Raw genomic sequence first — 19,660 nt, forward strand, 5'->3', positions numbered from 1 at the left:
CTTCACTAACAATGTATGTTTTTTTTTTTTTTTTTCTGTTTAAAGGAATATTTACAACATTCAAATTCCTCCGTTTCTCCATCAAAGCACATTGTCATCAAAGCTACTTTGGGGACAGAAAAAAAGCCAATTCCATTTCCCAGGAATCCCTAACAACAACTTTGCTCGGAAATTTCCAACAATGCTTAAAACACCATTTTGCAGCAATTCTTTACGATAAACTGTAAAATACAGTTGCCCCAAAATGACTGACAAATCAATTGTCATTCTGAGCCTCATGGTTTTTCACAGTTCTTTTATAAATGGAAAAACATGTAGACGGAAATTGGTGGAAGAATGGCATCCACAACCCTCATCACATGTGGTAAATTGGACACTAACAGAAAACATCTGCTCGGACTTCTACAGCGATTGCTGGGTTTTGGGTGTAAACACTAAAATAGATACTTCAGGCAATCAAGTTGTTCCCCAGATTTGCCCTTTGCAAATTCAATTAGGAGATATCCTTGTAATTTCTTCTGAACCGTCTCTTCAATTTCCAGAAATAAATTTGATGAATGTTTCTGAAACATCTTTCATTGGCTGTGTGCAAAATACCACAACGGAAGATCAGTTACTTTTTGGTTGCAGACTAAAAGGAATGCACACTGTTAATTCTAAGTGGCTGAGTGTTGGAACACATTATTTTATCACAGTTATGGCAAGTGGTCCATCACCTTGTCCACTGGGACTTCGACTAAATGTGACAGTGAAACAGCAGTTCTGCCAGGAATCTCTGAGTTCAGAATTTTGCTCTGGTCATGGTAAATGTCTTAGTGAAGCTTGGAGCAAGACATATAGCTGCCATTGCCAGCCTCCGTTTTCTGGAAAATACTGCCAGGAACTTGATGCATGTTCTTTTAAACCATGTAAAAATGATGGCAGTTGCATTAATAAAAGAGGAAATTGGGATGAGCAAGGATATGAATGTGTCTGTCACCCACCATTTACAGGTAAGATTGTTTAAAATATATAATTTTATTAAAATAAACACAGCAAATTTATAAATGGTTACTTTACAGAAATCAAACTGCATTTTAAAAATTTTAATAGATTCCTTAGATTTGGCTAAATATAGATTCTGGACATATACAAATCCTATCAGGGATCCTCCAAAATAAGCTTTTTGCTTAACTGAAAGAAGGTTCTTAAAAACATGTTTAATAGTGAAATATCTATATTTATATCTTTCCCAACATCCATTCTTAATGTCTCATACATTAAAACATAAGATTATCAGAATAATATAAAAGCTTTTAGTCACTGAATGAATTCCCAATATTATGGTATTTAGATAAGTGATAACTTGAAAATGATGTATGCATCTGAGTAGAGGAAGTTAAGGAACTATGGTTGAAGGGAAGTCATTGAAGTCACTTGGCAGAATTGGAGAGGAACAGATAATTGTGAGCCAAAAGCAATGTTTTAAATGGATGTTGGTATGGCATCCAAACCTTGATTTATATCTGGTAGTGACAAGGATGAAAATAAGATGTTATAATTAATAACCAGTTGTGATAAGCTCAATAAGAGGCAATAATCAGGAAAGGTTGTAAAAAGATGTTTGGTGAGTAATTAAGCCAGAGGAAAGACAATCTAAAAAAAATGTAAATGATGCTGCCTGAGGCTAAAGTGAGGTTTGAAGGGAATAAAACTCTCTCTACTTGAGAATATACTAGAGGAATCTGGGGTCATCGGAGGAAAGTGAAGAGAAAGATTGAAAAAATGTAGAGAACATTTAAACCTTGGAAACTTGTGAAAGAATTTAGAGTTTGACAGACCTGGCATGGAGAGTTACAAGTGAAATAAGACCACGATGATCTAACAAACAGAAGTATTTGACACGGCTGATAATAATAGTATAGGAAAAGAGCAGATTGGTATGTATTTTGGTCATAAGAGGAAGGAAGGTTAGAGCAGAGATATGTCTAGAGCAGATCACCTGCAGGGATTTAACTGTAATTGTGTTAGGCAGGCTTTAGCAGGATTCCTTCTCCCATGTGCCCGAGGCTGACTCCGTAGGAGTCAAAGGGGCTGTGTGGTAAGATGTAATGGGGGCCAGCGTGGAGGTGGCGCACACTTGTAATCCCAGCATTTTAGGAGGCCGTGGTGGACGGATCACCTGAGGTAAGGAGTTCAAGACCAGCCTGGCCAACATGGTGAAACCCCATGTCTACAAAAATACAAAACCTTGCTGGGCATAATGGCAGGTGCCTGTAATCCCAGCTACTCGGGAGGCTGAGGCAGAAGAATCCGTTGAACCGGGAGGTGAAATTTGTAGTTAGCTGAGAGAATGCCATTGCACTACAACTTGGGCAATGAAGCAAGACTCCGTCTAAAAATAAAATAAAATAAAACAACAAAAAAAAGATGTAGTGGAAGACCTCACTAAGCCATTGTAGGCTGTAAAATTCACCTAATCCAATCTTTCAAATACTCATTTTGAACCTAATAGCTCAGTACCAAGATCATTATACAAATTAATACCAATAATAGCCACTGAATGTATTGTCTCTATAACGTGGATCAAATTATCATTTGACTGTACTGGCATTGGTGATAGAAGATGCAAGTTATACCTCTGATTTACGCTGGGGTATATCAGGTGATTAAAGTTAAGGCAGACTAGAGAAAATGTGAAAACACTCAAACTGCTGGTTTGGAGTGAATGACAAAGCAATTTAATAGACAGTCTTTAAAGCATCCATTGTCAACCATCCAAAGAGTTTTAAAGAATATTTGGTTAGAAAATTTCTACCATGTGTCAGAATATTAATTTGCATGTATGCATTCATAGTTCATGGGATATTATTTTAGTGCTTTTATTATAACTGCATAGAATGAAATCCTTCCTTCCTTCCTTCCTTCCTTCCTTCCTTCCTTCCTTCCTTCCTTCCTCTTTCTCTTTCTTTCTCTCTCTCTTTCTTACTTTCTTCTTTCTTTCTCTCTCTCTTTCTTTCTTTCTTTCTGCCATAGGTGCTTTAAATCATTAAACTTTCAGCACTATAAAATATCGAAATAATCCTTACTTATTTTTGTAACATTAAGAATACTCCACTTGCCACTTTAATTATAAATAATTACTTCAATTTTAAAATCAAAGAAGATAATGAATTATGTAGAATTGTGAAAACAATTGAGAATGCTCACTGCATTATTTTCTTAGAGTGGTCATAACAAAGTACCATAGACTGGATGGCTAAACTTATTTTCTCACAATTTTAGATGCCAAAAGTCAAAGATTGGCAGGCATGTTTTCTTCTGAGATCGATTTGATTTGGCCACAGACTGCTATCTTCTTCCTGTGTCTTTACGTTGTCATTGCCCTGTATGTATCTGTGTGTAAATGTTCTCCTCTTGAAAGCAGACCAGTCACATTGGATTAGGATGCATCCTACTGACCTTATTTAACCTTAATTGTGTACTTCTCTAAATATATTGTCTTCAAATATAGATACTCTGTGATACTGAGGGTTAGGACTTCAACATATGAATGTGGTGGGGTTGGGTGGGCACAATTCAGCTCATAAAACTCACTAAGTTTTAATTAGGGCATGGCCTATTGAGCATTATACTGTTAATTTAGTTTTTATGTTTGGAAAACTTTTTGAAACATGATTTTTATTTATATTTTCATTATTTATATTTTCATTATGTTTAGGGTTGCTTGGAGACAAATGAAGAAAAAAGAGTTCTGCATTAGTCAGGCAAGAATGTCAGCAGATAAGGAATTTGAAAGACATCAATGATAATGGCAAAAACTGCTCATAAATTAAATTAAAAGCTTAATTAAACTGAGAAAAAAAACATATTGCCAAATTACATGCAGTTGTTTTGTAACAACATTTGTCCACTTGCTATGCCTGGGATTTCCAAAGCACATTCCTCTACTAAGGGTATTATAAGATGATTAAATATGCATAGAATGAGTATGTTATGGAAGGCTGTGTTAACTGATGTAGTGGGACCACAATAGTATGTGTAAGTGAGATTTTGAAAATTTGCTATGGCAGCAAGTACAAAGAAGTGTTGAATTTGCAAGTTTGTGCACACATTCTGAGAATCCAGGCAGCCATTTCTCCTTTTGAATTGTTCCCTTGGCTAGGGGATAAGGCTGAGACACAATACACATTTGAATGTATCACTTTGTAAATTATCATTGCAATACTAACAGTGTATGTTGAAAAACTGATACTTTTATGTATTAATATTATCTACCATGAAAACACAATTAAAATTTTAAAATATTACATAAATAAAATAAAGCTCAAATACCACTAGCCAGAAAAACATATTTGGATATTATAGTCTGGGGTCAGAAGATAAAAAACTGATGTAAAGTGCCAAAATTAATTTTTATTTCAATTTAAATGCATCATCGTAACATGGTTTCATAACTGAAATTGCATTTGTCAGAATTTGATATTTTCATTATTAAAGAATTGAGGGAAAACTCATGGTTATGATATTGATATGCAATGTAAAAAATCTTTTTTTCATTGTTATAGGAAAGAATTGCTCAGAAGTAATTGGCCAGTGTCAACCACATGTCTGTTTCCATGGAAACTGCAGCAATATTACTTCAAATAGTTTCATTTGTGAATGTGATGAACAATTTTCAGGTAAAAAATGCATATATATACATACCTATACACAAATAACTTCAATTTTGTCTATGTATTTCAAATTAAATGGGAAATATTTCCTTTATTTGTGAAAAATACAATTTTAGAAGTTATATATACTGAATACTTTTATGGTAAAGTTTAATAAATCAATTTGGCTAATACAATTAAATCATACTGCTGCTAAATTTTTTATAGCATAAGAAGAGTTTGACCAACAGTTAATATGCTTTTCACCATAAAATCACTTACATCTTTCTTCAAACTTGCATTTATGACCAATGAATTTGAAATTGTTCATGTCTTTATTTGGCACTTCTTAACCATGAAATTTTAGATTATGGACATTTTCACTGAACACATGTTGAGGTTTCTGTTAATTTCTTTAAAAAATGTGTGCTAAAGGAAGATATTATTAAATTTCTTTTTGATATACAATATGCAGATAAATATATATATTTTTAAATTATACTTTAAAAGTTCTGAGTTACATGTGAAGGATGTGCAATTTTGTTACATAGGTATGCATGTGCCATGGTGGTTTGCTCATCCATCAACCCATCACCTATATTAGGTATTTCTCCTAATGCAATCCCTCCCCTAACCCCCGACCCCTGACAGGCCCCAGTGTGTGATGTTCCCCTCCCTGTGTCCATGTGTTCTCATTATTCACCTCTCACTTATGACTGAGAACATCCAGCATTTGGTTTTCTGATCTTGTGATAGTTTGCTGAGATTGATGGTTTCCAGCTTCATCCATGTCCCTGCAAAGGACATAAAATCGTCCTTTTTTTTTTTTTTTTTTTTAAGGCTGAATAGCATTGAATGGTTTATATGTGCCACATTTTCTTAGTCCAGTCTATCATTGATGGACATTTGGGTTGGTTCCACATCTTTGCTATTACGAATTGTGCTGCAATAAACATTCATGTGCATGTATCTTTATCATAGGATAATTTATAATCCTGTGGGTATATGCCCAGTAATGGGATTGCCAGATCAAATGGTATTTCTAGTTCTACATCCTTGAGGAATCACCACACTGTCTTCCACAATGGTTGAACTAATTTGCACTCCCACAACCAATGTAAAAGCATTCCTATTTTTCCACAACCTCTCTAGCATCTGTTGTTTCCTGACTTTTTAATGATCACCATTCTAAATGGCATAAGATGGTATCTCGTTGTGGTTTTGATTTATATTTATCTAATGACCAGTGATGATGAGCATGTTTTCATATGTCTGTTGGCTGCATAAATGTATTATTTTGAGAAGAGTCTATTCATATCCTTTGCCCATTTCTTGATGGGGTTGCTTGTTTTTTTTTCTTGTAAATTTGTAAGTTATTTATAGATTTTGGATATTAGCCCTTTGTCAGATGGATAGATTGCAAAATTTTTCTCCCATTCTCTAGGTTGCCTGTTCACTCTGATGACAATTTCATTTGCTATGCAGAAGCTCTTTAGTTTAGTTAGATTCCATTTATTAATTTTGGCTTTTGTTGTCATTGCTTTTGGTGTTTTAGACATGAGGTCTTTGCCTGTGCCTATGCCTGAATGGTATTCTTCTAGGTTTTTGCCCAGGTTTTCTTCTAGGATTTTTATGATCCTAGGTCTTATGTTGAAGTCTTTGATCCATCTTGAGTTGATTTTTGTGTAAGAAGTAAGGAAGGGGTTCAGTTTCAGTTTTCAGCATATGGCTAGCCAGTTTTCCCAATACCATTTATAAAATAGGGAATCTTTTTCCCATTGCTTGTATGTGTCAGGTTTGTTGAAGATCAGATGGTGATAGATGTGCAGTGTTATTTCTGAGGACTCCATTCTGTTCCATTGGTCTGTATATCTGTCTTGGTACTAGTACTATGCTGTTCTAGTTACTGGAGCCTTGTAGTAAAATTTGAAGTTAGGTAACTTGATGCCTCCAGCTTTGTTCTTCTTGCCCAGGATTGTCCTGGCTATGTGGGCTCTTTTTTCGTTCCATATGAAGTTTATAGTAGATTTTTCTAATTCTGTGAAGAAAGTAAGTGGTAGCTCGATGGGGATAACGTTGAATCTATACTTTGGGCAGTATGGCCATTTTCACGATATTGATTCTTCCTATCCATGAGCATGGAATGTTTCTCCATTTGTTTGTATCCTCTCTTATTTCCTTGAGCAGTGGTTTGTAGTTCTCCTTGAAGAGTTCCTTCACAAAATGAAGGCAGAAATAAAGATGTTCTTTGAAACCAATAAGAACAAAGACACAGCGTACCAGAATCGCTGGGACACATTTAAGCAGTGTGTAGAGGGAAATTTATAGCACTAAATGGCCACAAGAGAAACCAGGAATGATCTAAAATCGACACCCTAACATCACAATTAAAAGAACTAGAGGAGCAAGAGCAAACACGTTCAAAAGCTAGCAGAAGGCAAAAAATAACTAAGATCAGAGCAGAACTGAAGGAGATAGAGACACAAAAAAACCCTTCAAAAAATCAATGAATTCAGGAACTGTTTTTTTGAAAAGATCAACAAAATGGATAGAACGCTAACCAGACTACTAAAGAAGAAAAGAGAGAAGAATTAAATAGATGAAATAAAAAATGATAAAGGGGATATCACCACCGATCTCACAGAAATGCAAACTACTGTCAGAGAATACTATAAACATCTCCATGCAAATAAACTGGAAAATATAGAAGAAATGGATAAATTCCTGAATCAATACAAAAAGAGGGAGTCCTCCCTAACTCATTTTATGAGGCCAGCATCATCCTGATACCAAAATCTGACAGAGACACAACATCAGTATCCCTGATGAACATTAATGTGAAAATCTTCAATAAAATATTGGCAAAGCGAACATCAAAAAGCTTATCTACCACGATCAAGTCAGCTTCATGCCTGAGATGCAAGGCTGGTTCAACATATGCAAATCAATAAACGTAATCCATCACATAAACAGAACCAACGACAAAAACCACATGATTATCTCAATAGATGCAGAAAAGGCGTCTGACAAAATTCAACAGCCTTTCATGCTAAAAACTCGCAATAATCTAGGTATCGATGGAACATATCTCAAAATAATATGAGCTATTTATGACAAACCCACAGTCAATCTCATACTGAATGGGCAAAAACTGGAAGCATTCCCTTTGAAAACTGGCACAAGACAGGGATGTACTCTCTCACCACTCCTATTCAACATAGTGTTGGAAGTCCTGGCCAGGGCAGTCAGGCAAGCAAAAGAAATAAAGGATATACAAACAGGAATAAAGGAAGTCAAATTGTCTCAGTTTGCAGATGACATGATTGTATATTTAGAAAACCCCATCAACTTAGCCCAAAATCTCCGTAAGTTGTTAAGCAACTTCAGCAAAATCTCCGAAAACAAAATCAATTTGCAAAAATCACAAGCATTCCTATACACCAATAACAGACAAACAGATAGCCAAATCATGAGTGAACTCTCATTCACATTTGCTACTAAAAGAATAAAATATCTAGGAATCCAACTTACAAGGGATGCGAAGGACCTCCTCAAGGATGAAATATTTTTATAGGAGTTCTATATTTTACTTCTTCAAAATCAGTTTGTTAGATAACATTTTCCAAGATAATCATGAAGTAAATGATTTCTATTTATTATTCTTTAGAATGTTTGGCTAAATTTAGATGCTGCAAAGTTGTCAACCCTCTCAATTTATTTCCATTATGCTCTAGTATGTAAGTTTATCCTTGAAATTTAGGAGGCCCCCTCAAATGCTTCCCACAAATCCACCTATTCCAAAGCACTGTTATAATATTTAAAATCTTGTATACTTTTGAAATCTTATTATATTTGCTAAATGTCTTTCTTGAGTCATGGAAAAATAAACTTCAGTGTTTTATTTAAAAAGTGCAACTTACTGTAATGTTCAAAAACTGATTTCTTTGATACTTAAATTCTTTTAACTGTTTAACTAAATTTTTGAAACTGATTTGAGCAAGATGCAGCTAAATGTAGAGCATTCTGTTACTAAAATGTCAAAGCTTCTCTGCACCCTTAGATTCATTTTCAAAGTCATTCTTTGGAGACTTAAACATTTCTAAAATTTGAATGTTGATGAAAGGAAGCAAGAAAAAAGCACATTATGCCATGTTACACTTTTTTCAATAGTAGTTTTGTCATGACAAATTAGTTCTGTTACTCTATGAGTATTTAAAATTATTTGTGAATTTTGCAATTACAGTTTTTATTTTAGTTGTGTGAATATCATGACCGATTTGTAACAAAACATGAACTATGTGTGAACTATAATACATTTCCTATATTTTCTGCTCCATACTTTTCTATATTTGATCAAAAAAATGTATTATGCCACATACTTAACAAAATGTGTATTTAAAATTTCACCACAGGAACCAATAACTTTAGTTTTGAATATGTCTTGCAGAATTCACAAATTCCCAGTAGCACTACCAATGCTGTCAGATGTCTTGCCTTTGACAGAATAAACTTGCAAAACTTTATTTTAATGTAATGAATTGGAGGGAAAAAGCAAACGGTTATTGGAATTAACTGATTGCCAATTTGAAGTTTCTGCTTTTATTAATATAGCTCTCAATTAAAAAAATATATTTATGTATGTATGTATGTATTTATTTATTTATTTTCAGACAGAGTCTCACTGTTTCACCCAGGTTGGAGTGCAGTGGTGTATCTCGGCTCACTGCAACTTCCGCCTCCCAAGCTCCAGTGAGTCTCCTGCCTTAGGCTCCCAAGTAGCTGGAATTATAGGCGCATGCCACCACAGCCGGCTAATTTTGTATTTTTAGTAGTGACAGGATTTCGCCATATTGGCCAGGCTGATCTTGAACTTTTGGCCTCAAGTTATCCACTTGCCTTGGCCTCCCAAAGTGGTGAAATTACAGGATGAGCCACCACATCCACCTCAAGCTGGCATTTTTTAACTGTAAATGAAATTGTCTACTAGCTGAGCTGATACTTTGACAACTATCACTTTACTTTTTGCATGCACACAGGAACTTGCAATAAAAAATGAGAAAAATAATTTTGGGACAGTCATTTGATCTAAATGAAAAGACGTGCTTCATAGAGTGATCTGTAAGAAGACCTTCTGCTTATGCACCTAAATCATCATCAGAAGACAGTCTTCTAAAATATTTACTAACATTTTAAAAAATAGATGCTTATGATTGCTCAACTAATGTATGCATTCTGGTTTCTATACAGTCAGTAATGTCACTAATATCCTACGGTGGATCATTAATAGTGACACAATCTAGGGGCAACTACATATTCATCATCAATTTTCTAGGGAAACAAATTTGAAACTTAATTTTATTAAAAAGTAAGTATTAATTGTAGAATAAGAAATGTTCATCAGTGCATAGTAAAATATGTAAATAGTTGTAGATTTATAACAAGGACTGGCAAATTTTTCTGTAAAGGGTTAGATAGTAAATATTTTAGACTTCTTGAGCCGTATGGTCTCTATCACAGTGATTCAACTCTGCTGTTGAAGCATGAAAGCAGCCACAGACAAACATAACTGTGAATTTCACTATATCAATAAAACTTTGTTTACAAAAGTAGGTGGGAGGTCTTATTCATCTTACAGCTATAGTTACCACTGTTTTGTACCATACAATAATTGACCAAATCTCTATAGCAAGAAAATACAGGCAATTATCTATAAACCCTATGACAAAACTAGTATCCTCAATTTTCCTCTCATATATAACATAGACATAACTCATAATTTCCTGTGGTTCCTACTGACCAAGCTCACTGGCAGTCCAGAAGCATTGTGCTGGAAGAGTAGCATTATTAGTAACCTTCTCAGCATATCAACTGAAATAAGGAGGAATTACCTACTTTTGTCTGCTTGGGTCTTCAGAGTCCTACAAGCTGTCCTTGAATGATTGATACAATAAAATTTGCATCTGGAAAGCATTGCAAAAGAGAGGTGGGATATTACTGGTTATATTACCATATTATCCTCATGTGAAAAATAATTTTCTGCTTTTGTATAACTCTATATCTCACACTCCTGGAAAAGAAGATGGCAGAATATAAAATACCAAGTGGTGATTTATCAAACCCATCCCTATTTGTTTTAGTGCAACCATAAATAATAACACTTGGCTAAAACATCCAGGACAAATGGCATTTTAATATTTGGAGAGATCCGAGATACTTCAGCAATATGCTATCTTCTACCCCATGAGCATAAACTGGTGCTATCCTGAGCAAACTAGAATGATTACCCTGTGAAGGTTTGGTAACTATAGTAAGTTTTTGTTTTTTTCTTTTTGTTTTTTTGGGTTTTTTTGCAACATTTTGAGATCTACAACCTGTGCCAAAAGTGTATAGGAAGCATCACATTTAAAAGATGCATAAAATATGTCTATGTCTATCCATCAGTTATGGCTTAACTGTGCCCCCATCTTGAATTCCCACGTGTTATGGGCGGGACCTGGTAGGAAGTAATTGAATCACGGAGGCACCTCTTTCCCCTGTTGTTCTCATGATAGTGAATAAGTCTCATGAGATCCGATGGTTTTAAAAAAACGAGTTCCCCTGCGTAAGCTCTCCATCTTTGCTTGCTGTCATCCATGTAAGATGTGACTTGCTCCTCCTTGCCTTCCACCACGATTGTGAGGCTTCCACAGCCACGTGGAACTGTAAGTCCATTAAACCTCTTTCTTTTGCAAATTGCCCATTCTCAGGTATGTCTTCATCAACAGCATGAAAACGAACTAATACACCATCTATCTCTATATTTCATATATATTTTCTTATATTTTATTATTGGTTTCTTCAAAACTCTTCAGAAACCAATATATGTATATTTTTCCACCACGATCAACAGTGCATATTAATATATATTACTGGATATATGAATCTGGATTCATAATCAATATTATGTTCCAATGAGCCATAGTAAAACTACAGAAAATTAATATTTTTAATGCCTTATCAACCAGTGATTATTATAAAATTAGCCTTTATGTCAAGTTCTCATTTCTCTTGAATTTCATTCCAAACAGAATTTTGAAAATCATATCATTTGGAATATTATAGTTGTCATACCTAAAGCAGTTTAATAACCCACATCTAATGCATGCAGACTGCAAATAAGTATGGTGTAGAGTATTCCAATCCTATTTCAAAACTAAAGAGCCCTTAGAAAACCAAATTCTTGATTTTTCAGATATCTCCAATATTGTGAAATAGAGTATAAATAAGAATCATTAGCCATAAGGTCAAACTTCAATTTCAAACATTATAAAAGTAAAATTAAGAATTAAAATCTAATAGAAAACCACATGAAAATGTATTCTTAATTGTAATCCCAAATTTGAAACATCATGTAAGATTTATGCATCCATTAGAAAGTGATTTATTCAAATTTTATAACTATAAGATTTATTGCTAAATTTTTAAATGTGTATTTTTGATCAATGCAAGGACATGTCAAAATTATTATGCTATACATTATTAGATAATGACACATTTTCAGATGTGAATTTGATGTGGAAACAGGTGATTGTCAGAAAATAAACTGTTTTTAGTTTGACTAAATTAAAGCTACTATAAACAAATTTAGTTTCAAGATAGGATCATTTATTTGTAAGGATGTTGGGATGTTTGAACCCAAGATGAGTGATGTTAAAAAGGTTTTGCAATGGCATTCAGTGATGGTAACTTCAGCTACCATTTTGGGCATATAACAAGAGATCCAATCTGACTAGTAGAGCATAGAGTTAAGACATTCAGTTAGCAGTTTAAATCAGAGGGTAGAAAGAATATTTTCCAATGTAAAGTACATATTTCTCCATTTGCATAATCCTCACCAGTGGGTAGAATTTATGAAGAATAGAATTTTGTTCATTGAAAGAAAAACAGGCAGGAGCTAAATCAGATATAACTTTTTTCATTATTAATAATTGAACTTTAATCCTATTTTGAAACTCAATTCTGATAGAGGTTGGAAAATTAATCTCTGTCAATTTAACCCTATCTCTAACATAACCCCCTGCCATGTAGAGAATTGAACTAGTCCTTGCTCTCATAAGTGGAATTTTAAAAAATGATGGAGTTACATGAGCTGATAAACACACGTGTGTAGTCAATGTTAAGGCTTAGTATTTATAAAATTTGGAATGATAATTTATGGCAAATGTTTAACACATTTAATAATGTAAATAATTTTTTAGGCATTGAATAGGTAGGAGTTTATATAAGTTTGTTCTGGGTTGCTATTAGTTTTACATTGTCAGACTGTATTTTGTAGCATTTTTCTTCTTGATTCTCTAGTCACTATGATAATTACTAGCATTGATGGTGACTGTTCTTTCCAAACACAGTATAATCCACAATAACACAACATTTAAAAGCAGAGGCTCTGTATCGATTACTAACATGAACAATTTCCTTTGCTACCATATTCCATCTAGATAAAGAACTGAATCTTCCTCTGAACCTTCCAATTAATTTCTTCCATTGTGATGAATCCTCCATAGATTTATTGGCAAAACATTATTTCCAAGTGTTCTCCACCCTACTATAAATTGTCTCAAAATAGTTTATGTGTCTTCCAACAAGGTAGTGTATACTATGAACTTAATAAATAGTAATTACTGATAATTATGAGATCTCAAGATGCTAACGAAACTTTATTGCTTGTATTGAGAAATGAGAGTGTAAATTGATTATAAAATGAAAAGACCTGAATGCTCAATAAAGCATATAATTTAGCTAAAGTTATTAAACAGATATACATATCTGCCAATTTGAATTACTTTTTATTGTTCAATGTATAGAACACTTATTTTTTTCCTTTTGACTTTTTTTGGTTGACACTTAATAATTACATTTATAGGATACAGAGTGATATTTTGATATATCTATACAATATGTAAGGATCAAATCAGAGTAATTAATATATCCATCACTTCAAACATTTATCATTTCTTTGTGTTGTGAACATTCAGAATACTCCCTTCTAGCTTTTTGAAAATATATAGTAAATTACAGTTAACCACATTCACCTTACAGTGTTACAGAACACCATGAATCATTCCTTCTATCTAGCTGTAATTTTGTATCCATTAACCAAACTGTCCCCATCCTCCTTTTCCCTACCCTTCCCAGCATCTAATACTCACAATTTTACTCACTACTTCCATGAGCTCAAATTTTATTTAGTTCACCCATATGAGTGAGAACACAGACTATTTCTCTTTCTGAGCCTGACTTATTTTGCTTAATATAATATCCTATAGGTTTATCCATGTTGCCAGGAATGACAGGATTCCATTCTTTTTATGACCAAATAGTATACCATTGTGTATATAGACCACATTTTCTTTATCCAAGCATCTCTTGACGGACATCTAGGTTGATTCCATATATTGACTACTATCAATAATGCTATAATAAATATGGGGGTTCAGCTATCCCTTCGGTGTACTAATCTCATGTCCTTTGGTTATTTTTAACTGCTATTGAATATGCACCTTTCTTTTTATCAGAAAGTCTATAAAGTAGTAAATAAAATAGTTAGTCTCATCTCTATTTTACCATTTGAGGAAATGGCAGAAATATAATTTAGAATTATTTGAGTCCAATGATTTGATCTTAAACCAATATAATATTTTGCTTATCTGGTTTATTCATGAAAATGTCAACAAAATATTTAATAATGTGGTATTATCTGAGTATATTAATATAAGGCCCATAATATCCTGTAGTCATTGAAAGCCAATATAGTTCATTCACTCTGCCATTTTTAAGTTGTCTTTTTATTAGTGATATGTAGAAAAGCTGTATATGTCCTGGATAGAAGTCACTTGTCATGTATGCATATGATACAAATAATTTTTTTCTGACTCTGACTTACCTTTTAATCAATTAATTAATTAATTTGAGATGGAGTCTTGCTCTGTCACCAGGCTGGAGTGCAGTGGCATGATCTCAGCTCACTTCAACCTGTGCCTCCTGCTTTCAAGCGATTCTCCTGCCTCAGCCTCCCAAGTAGCTGGGACTACAGGCATGTGCCACCAGGCCCAACTAATTTTTTTTTTTTTTTTTTTGTATTTTTAGTAGAGACAGGATTTCACCATGCTGGCTAGGATTGTCTCAATCTCCTGACCTCGCCATCCACCCGCCTTGGACTCCCCAAGTGCTAGGATTACAGGCGGGAGCCACCACCGCATCCAGCCTACTTAAAATTTTTTTCCATGTACTTTGATGAGCAAAAGTTTTCAATGTTAATAAAATAAATTTATCATTTAAAAATACATTTTGTATGTTTTGTGCCTTCTTTAGGAAACATTTGCATGTTCCAGAATCCCAAAGAATTTCTCCAATGTGTTCTTCTAGAAGACTTACAGTTTTAGCCCTCTGTTTAGATTTATAATCCACTCAGTTAATTTTTGCATTTCATAGAAGGTTGGTTTGATTTTTTAATATATGGAAATACAGTTCAGCACCATGTGGCACTTTTCTTTTACCCATAGATTTGCTTGGCATCTTATCATAAATAAATTAAACGTATATGTGTATATGTCTAGTTCTGTAATCTCTATTCTATTCTATTGGTCTATTTTTCTTTCCTTAGCCAATACTACTGTTTCTTGATTAGTGTGTATTTATATCAAAACTTGAGGTTCTATAAAACAAATCCTCCAGTTTCTTAGTCTTTATTGAGATTGTTCTGACTATTCTAGATCCTTTGCATATACATATAAGTCTTAGAATGCACTTGTCAATTTATTTTAAAACTTCTACCAGAATTTTAATTCAACCTCTTTGATATTTGCCAAATATATGCCAAGGAGTTATTTGCCAAAATGTCTCTTTCCTTTCCTTCTACAGTTACATGTATGGTAGACTCAGAATTCTCCTACTGGTCACTGAGGCTCTGTTCATTTTAGTTCAGCCATTTGTGGTCCTCTCACTGTTCTTCAGATTAGGTGATTTCTTTGGACAAATGTTTGAGTTTACTCATGCATTCTATTTTTGTCTGGTTTTGTTCATTCTTAAAGGACTTTGTGCAGATTTCCGTGTATTTTTATACATAATTTTTGTAGTTTTCAGTGACAGAGTTCATCTGAAAAAAGCTACACCACCAACAGAATAGCAAATTTCAATGTGGCTTTCTCTCTCTTTCTTTTTAATTTTCAGAACTTTTCTGTGTTTTCAGTGAAACAAGCAACTCTTCAGTGATTCTAAACAGGGTCCTTTCAAGTAGAAACAGTAATCTGGGACATGTAACTAAAATCAATTATGTATAATTAGTCATAAAGATCAATTTCTTATAAAGTGGTCCTGACTTCACTATAATTTGGTAATTGTTTAAAAATGAAATTCACTAATATAAATGAGGAAACCAGTAAATGGAGCACTGTCAAGAGGGTGAATTTAAGGGGAAAGAGAATTAAGTAACATTTTTCATGTGCTTTTCTTAAGACTAAATGAACCAATTCATGTAAAATACTTGGTAAGCATTTAATTAACTTTAGCTTTTGCTACTTTTGTTATTGTTTGGCATAACAACTTCTCAGTCAATTTTTTTCCACCATTTTGTGAATACAGTCAAATTCAGTATCCTTTTTATGGCATTCAGGTGTTTATGTAATTTATGTCTATCTACTTTTATAAGCATTTTTCAATGCTTTCTTAACCAATCATTTGCTCTAATCAACTAGTCTTAGTGATTGTATTATGAACAAGCCGTATACACTCGTGTTTTCTCTGCTGTCACTCATATTTTGTATCTTCTCTAGAATAAAGTCTCTCTTCTTCTCCTTCACTTCTGCAAATATCCACTTCCTTTACTCCTCCTACTGATTTGCAAAGTTCTTGACAGCAAAGCATGTGATCGATTCAAATTTATGGCCCTGTTTTCTAGCACATATAAGGTATTGAATAAATGTTTGAAAATGAGGAGAGTACAAGATTTGAGGATGTTCTTAATCTTAAAAGAAGTTCAAAGTATTATCATTCTCTTAGGACAGACATATTTGAAAATAGGTATGACATAATTTTTTTAGTCTGAAATCACAGAGTTATATTTGAGTATTGTACATTCTTATTGCCATGTGTAGAACAAAAAGAATCACAGCTTTCTCTCCATGTTTTATTAACACAGAGAAAAAAAGATTGAAAAATATATCGTTTCTCAAAAATGAAATGTACGATTTGCTACAAATGGCCATATGGAAAATGTGATACCTGCTTATTTTTGACTCAGAGTGTATTTAATTTTTATACTAACTGAAAATTACATGATTGCTTTCTTTGTTTTAAAAGTGAAAAAAATTGTAATAACTGCTTTTAGTCTTGTAGTATTGAATGCATCAATTGGCTCCCCTTGTAGAATGTTGAATTGGCTATCACTGGTGACAGATGTTCTATACATCGCAGTAATACTGCTTATATAATTGTGATAATTTTCCACTTCTAATTTGTCATTTTTAGTGATTTAAAAATCACTTGATGGCTGCCTGAAAATGACTGACGTTTTTCCTATATTAAGTAATTTCTGCTGGTAAAGTGCAAGTCTTTTAATGAGTTCTTGAATTCTGTTAAAGTCTGCATATTTTCATTCTTTGTTCAACTAAACAGGTGTGACAATTTATAGAACTCCATGTAGAAACATCTCTCTAATTACTCCATCTTGGGACTTAGACATGTGTTTTATGAGGAAATGCCATAAGCTTATTTTTTAGATACAGGAACATTTCTGAACATATGGCTTCAACTTTTATTTAGTACAAAAACTTGAAAATGAAAATCTAGAAAGTTAAATTTACAAGGCATTTTACCTTTTCTCTGTGGGTAACCTTATTATTGTATCTTGTCTGTGATAGTGATATTATAGTTTCAGAAGCTGGCTATAAAAGCACAATACCATAATTATTAAAGTGTCATCATCTTTTCAATAGATATCATACTGGATTTCTTAGAATGTTGATTTGATTCGCGTGAATAAAAATTCTAAATTTTTACAACCTACTTCATCATGTTCAGGCTTACTTTAATAACCCAATCAAATTCTTATTGTATAGGTTTAAAAGCAATTTTAGGTTGGGCACTGTGGCTCATGCCTGTAATCCCAGCACTTTGGGAGACCAAGACAGGTGGATCACAAGGTCAAGAGATCGAGACCATCCTGGCCAACATGGTGAAACCCCGTCTCTACTAAAAATATAAAAATTAGCTGGGCCTGGTGGCATGTCCCTATGTTCCCAGCTACTCGGGAGAGTGAGGCAGGAGAATCACTTGATCCTGGTAGGTGGAGGTTGCAGTGAGCCAAGATCGCACCACTGCACTTCAGCCTGGCAACACAGTGAGACTTTGTCTCAAAAATAAATTAATTAATAAAATAAAATAAAATAAAAAGCAATTTTAGAAATGACTTGTAAGAAATGAATGTTTCCTGATTCAAGATAAAGCTTTGGAAATGATTAATACATTTTGAACTCAAATATATTTCATATTTCAGGGGAATTTTCCATCAAGCTTAAAAGCAAATTTAAAAATAATCTGAGATAGTGAATTAAATTAAGATGTACGTATAAATATCTTAATGAGCAATCAATTTTGTAAATTTGGGGAAAAATGTAATTTCTTTTTCTGTCTTTGATGCATTAGATTTTGTTTTATTGGTATTTGTTAGTCTATCTCTAGTAGACCAACTCTGATGGCAGGGTATACTTGAAATAACTTTTATGGAACATCTTTAACGGAGTTTATTCTATTTGATAAAACGAATATCATGCATCATGGCAGATGAACCTACCATTTGTTGTTTAGGACCCAAGGTTTCACTTCAGGAGCAGGGTTGCAAAAAACTGGTTTCTCTAATTTAATCATGCCTTTTTTTGGCAAGTTACTTTTTTTTTTTTTTTTTTTTTAATAAGAGAGTAATCCTCATATCTTCTCCCTGACAAAATTTTATTTAAATAATTGCTCTTAAGAGGTGTTATACTTGTATAATGAAGAATATCATTGAGATAGTGAGAAATACAGAGCTAACATCACTTTTGGCTTACTGAAATCATGTAATCGGTTCTGTAATATTCCTTATTTATTATTTTCTGAGTCTCAGATTTTAAAAATGGAATAAATTTAATTACTCCATGAAGAGAAAGCTGGGAAAAGTGCTATGTCTCTCTTTCTCTCTCTCTCCCTTTATCTCTCTCTCTCTCTCTCTCTCTCTCTGTGTGTGTGTGTGTGTGTGTGTGTGTGTGTGTCTGTCATGGGGTATAAAAATTAATAAAGTGAGTATATACTTTAGGTAAGGTAAACAACGTATGTCAGATGATTTTTATTTCAGTTAATTTAAAATAGTTATTGACCAACAACTTTCTGATTAAATCTCACATGTTAATTTTAAAATGGTGCCTTCTTATACTTTTCAGAATATTTTCGTAGAAAAGTAATTATCTGGCTACTTATCATTAACTAAAGATAAAATTATTTTCAAATAGATATCCTTGACCACACAGAATTTCATTAGTATAGCATTATGTGTAAATTTATCCTATAATTCTGAATTTTCAGTTTATTTTAAAATTTTGAAATATTGTTAATAAACTCATTGTTCCACTGGGTATATATAAAGACCAGTGCTAGAAAGATTCAATAAAGCTATTATTGAATAAATGAAAAGCAGTAGTTCTTTTATCTCACCTAATGTAGTTTGTTTTTATGACCCAAACCCAAGAACTACTTGTATATTTTTAGTGTTTTGAACTCTATACAATGTTTTCATACAAAGATGGCATTCAATGATTTTAACTATGAGAAAATAAATACAATAACCATTACGTACTATATATGTGTGTGTGTGTGTGTGTGTACGTGTGTGTGTGTGTGTGTGTGTGTGTATAGACAGTTGGACTAGGAAGTGGTTACTTTTCCCAAAAGAGACACTATAATTTTCTCAGTAAATTTATTTTGAATGCTGATAAAACACTTTTGTCTGAAAAAATCTG

At 33.3% G+C, this 19,660-nt stretch overlaps 1 protein-coding gene across 1 annotated transcript in view; it reads left to right on the forward strand.

Moving 5' to 3' along the window:
• The first annotated feature begins 244 nt into the window (after window positions 1-244).
• Window positions 245-19,660, forward strand: part of EYS (eyes shut homolog) — a 1,801,461-nt gene continuing 1,782,045 nt past the window's right edge. The window contains exons 1-2 of the mRNA XM_026455461.1: window positions 245-992; window positions 4,548-4,752. Of these exons, the coding sequence (XP_026311246.1) occupies window positions 245-992; window positions 4,548-4,752 (953 nt within the window). The remainder of the gene's footprint in view (window positions 993-4,547; window positions 4,753-19,660) is intronic.

Source organism: Piliocolobus tephrosceles, chromosome 5 (genome assembly GCF_002776525.5).
Source record: "Piliocolobus tephrosceles isolate RC106 chromosome 5, ASM277652v3, whole genome shotgun sequence".
In the NCBI taxonomy this organism is placed as follows: domain Eukaryota; kingdom Metazoa; phylum Chordata; class Mammalia; order Primates; family Cercopithecidae; genus Piliocolobus; species Piliocolobus tephrosceles.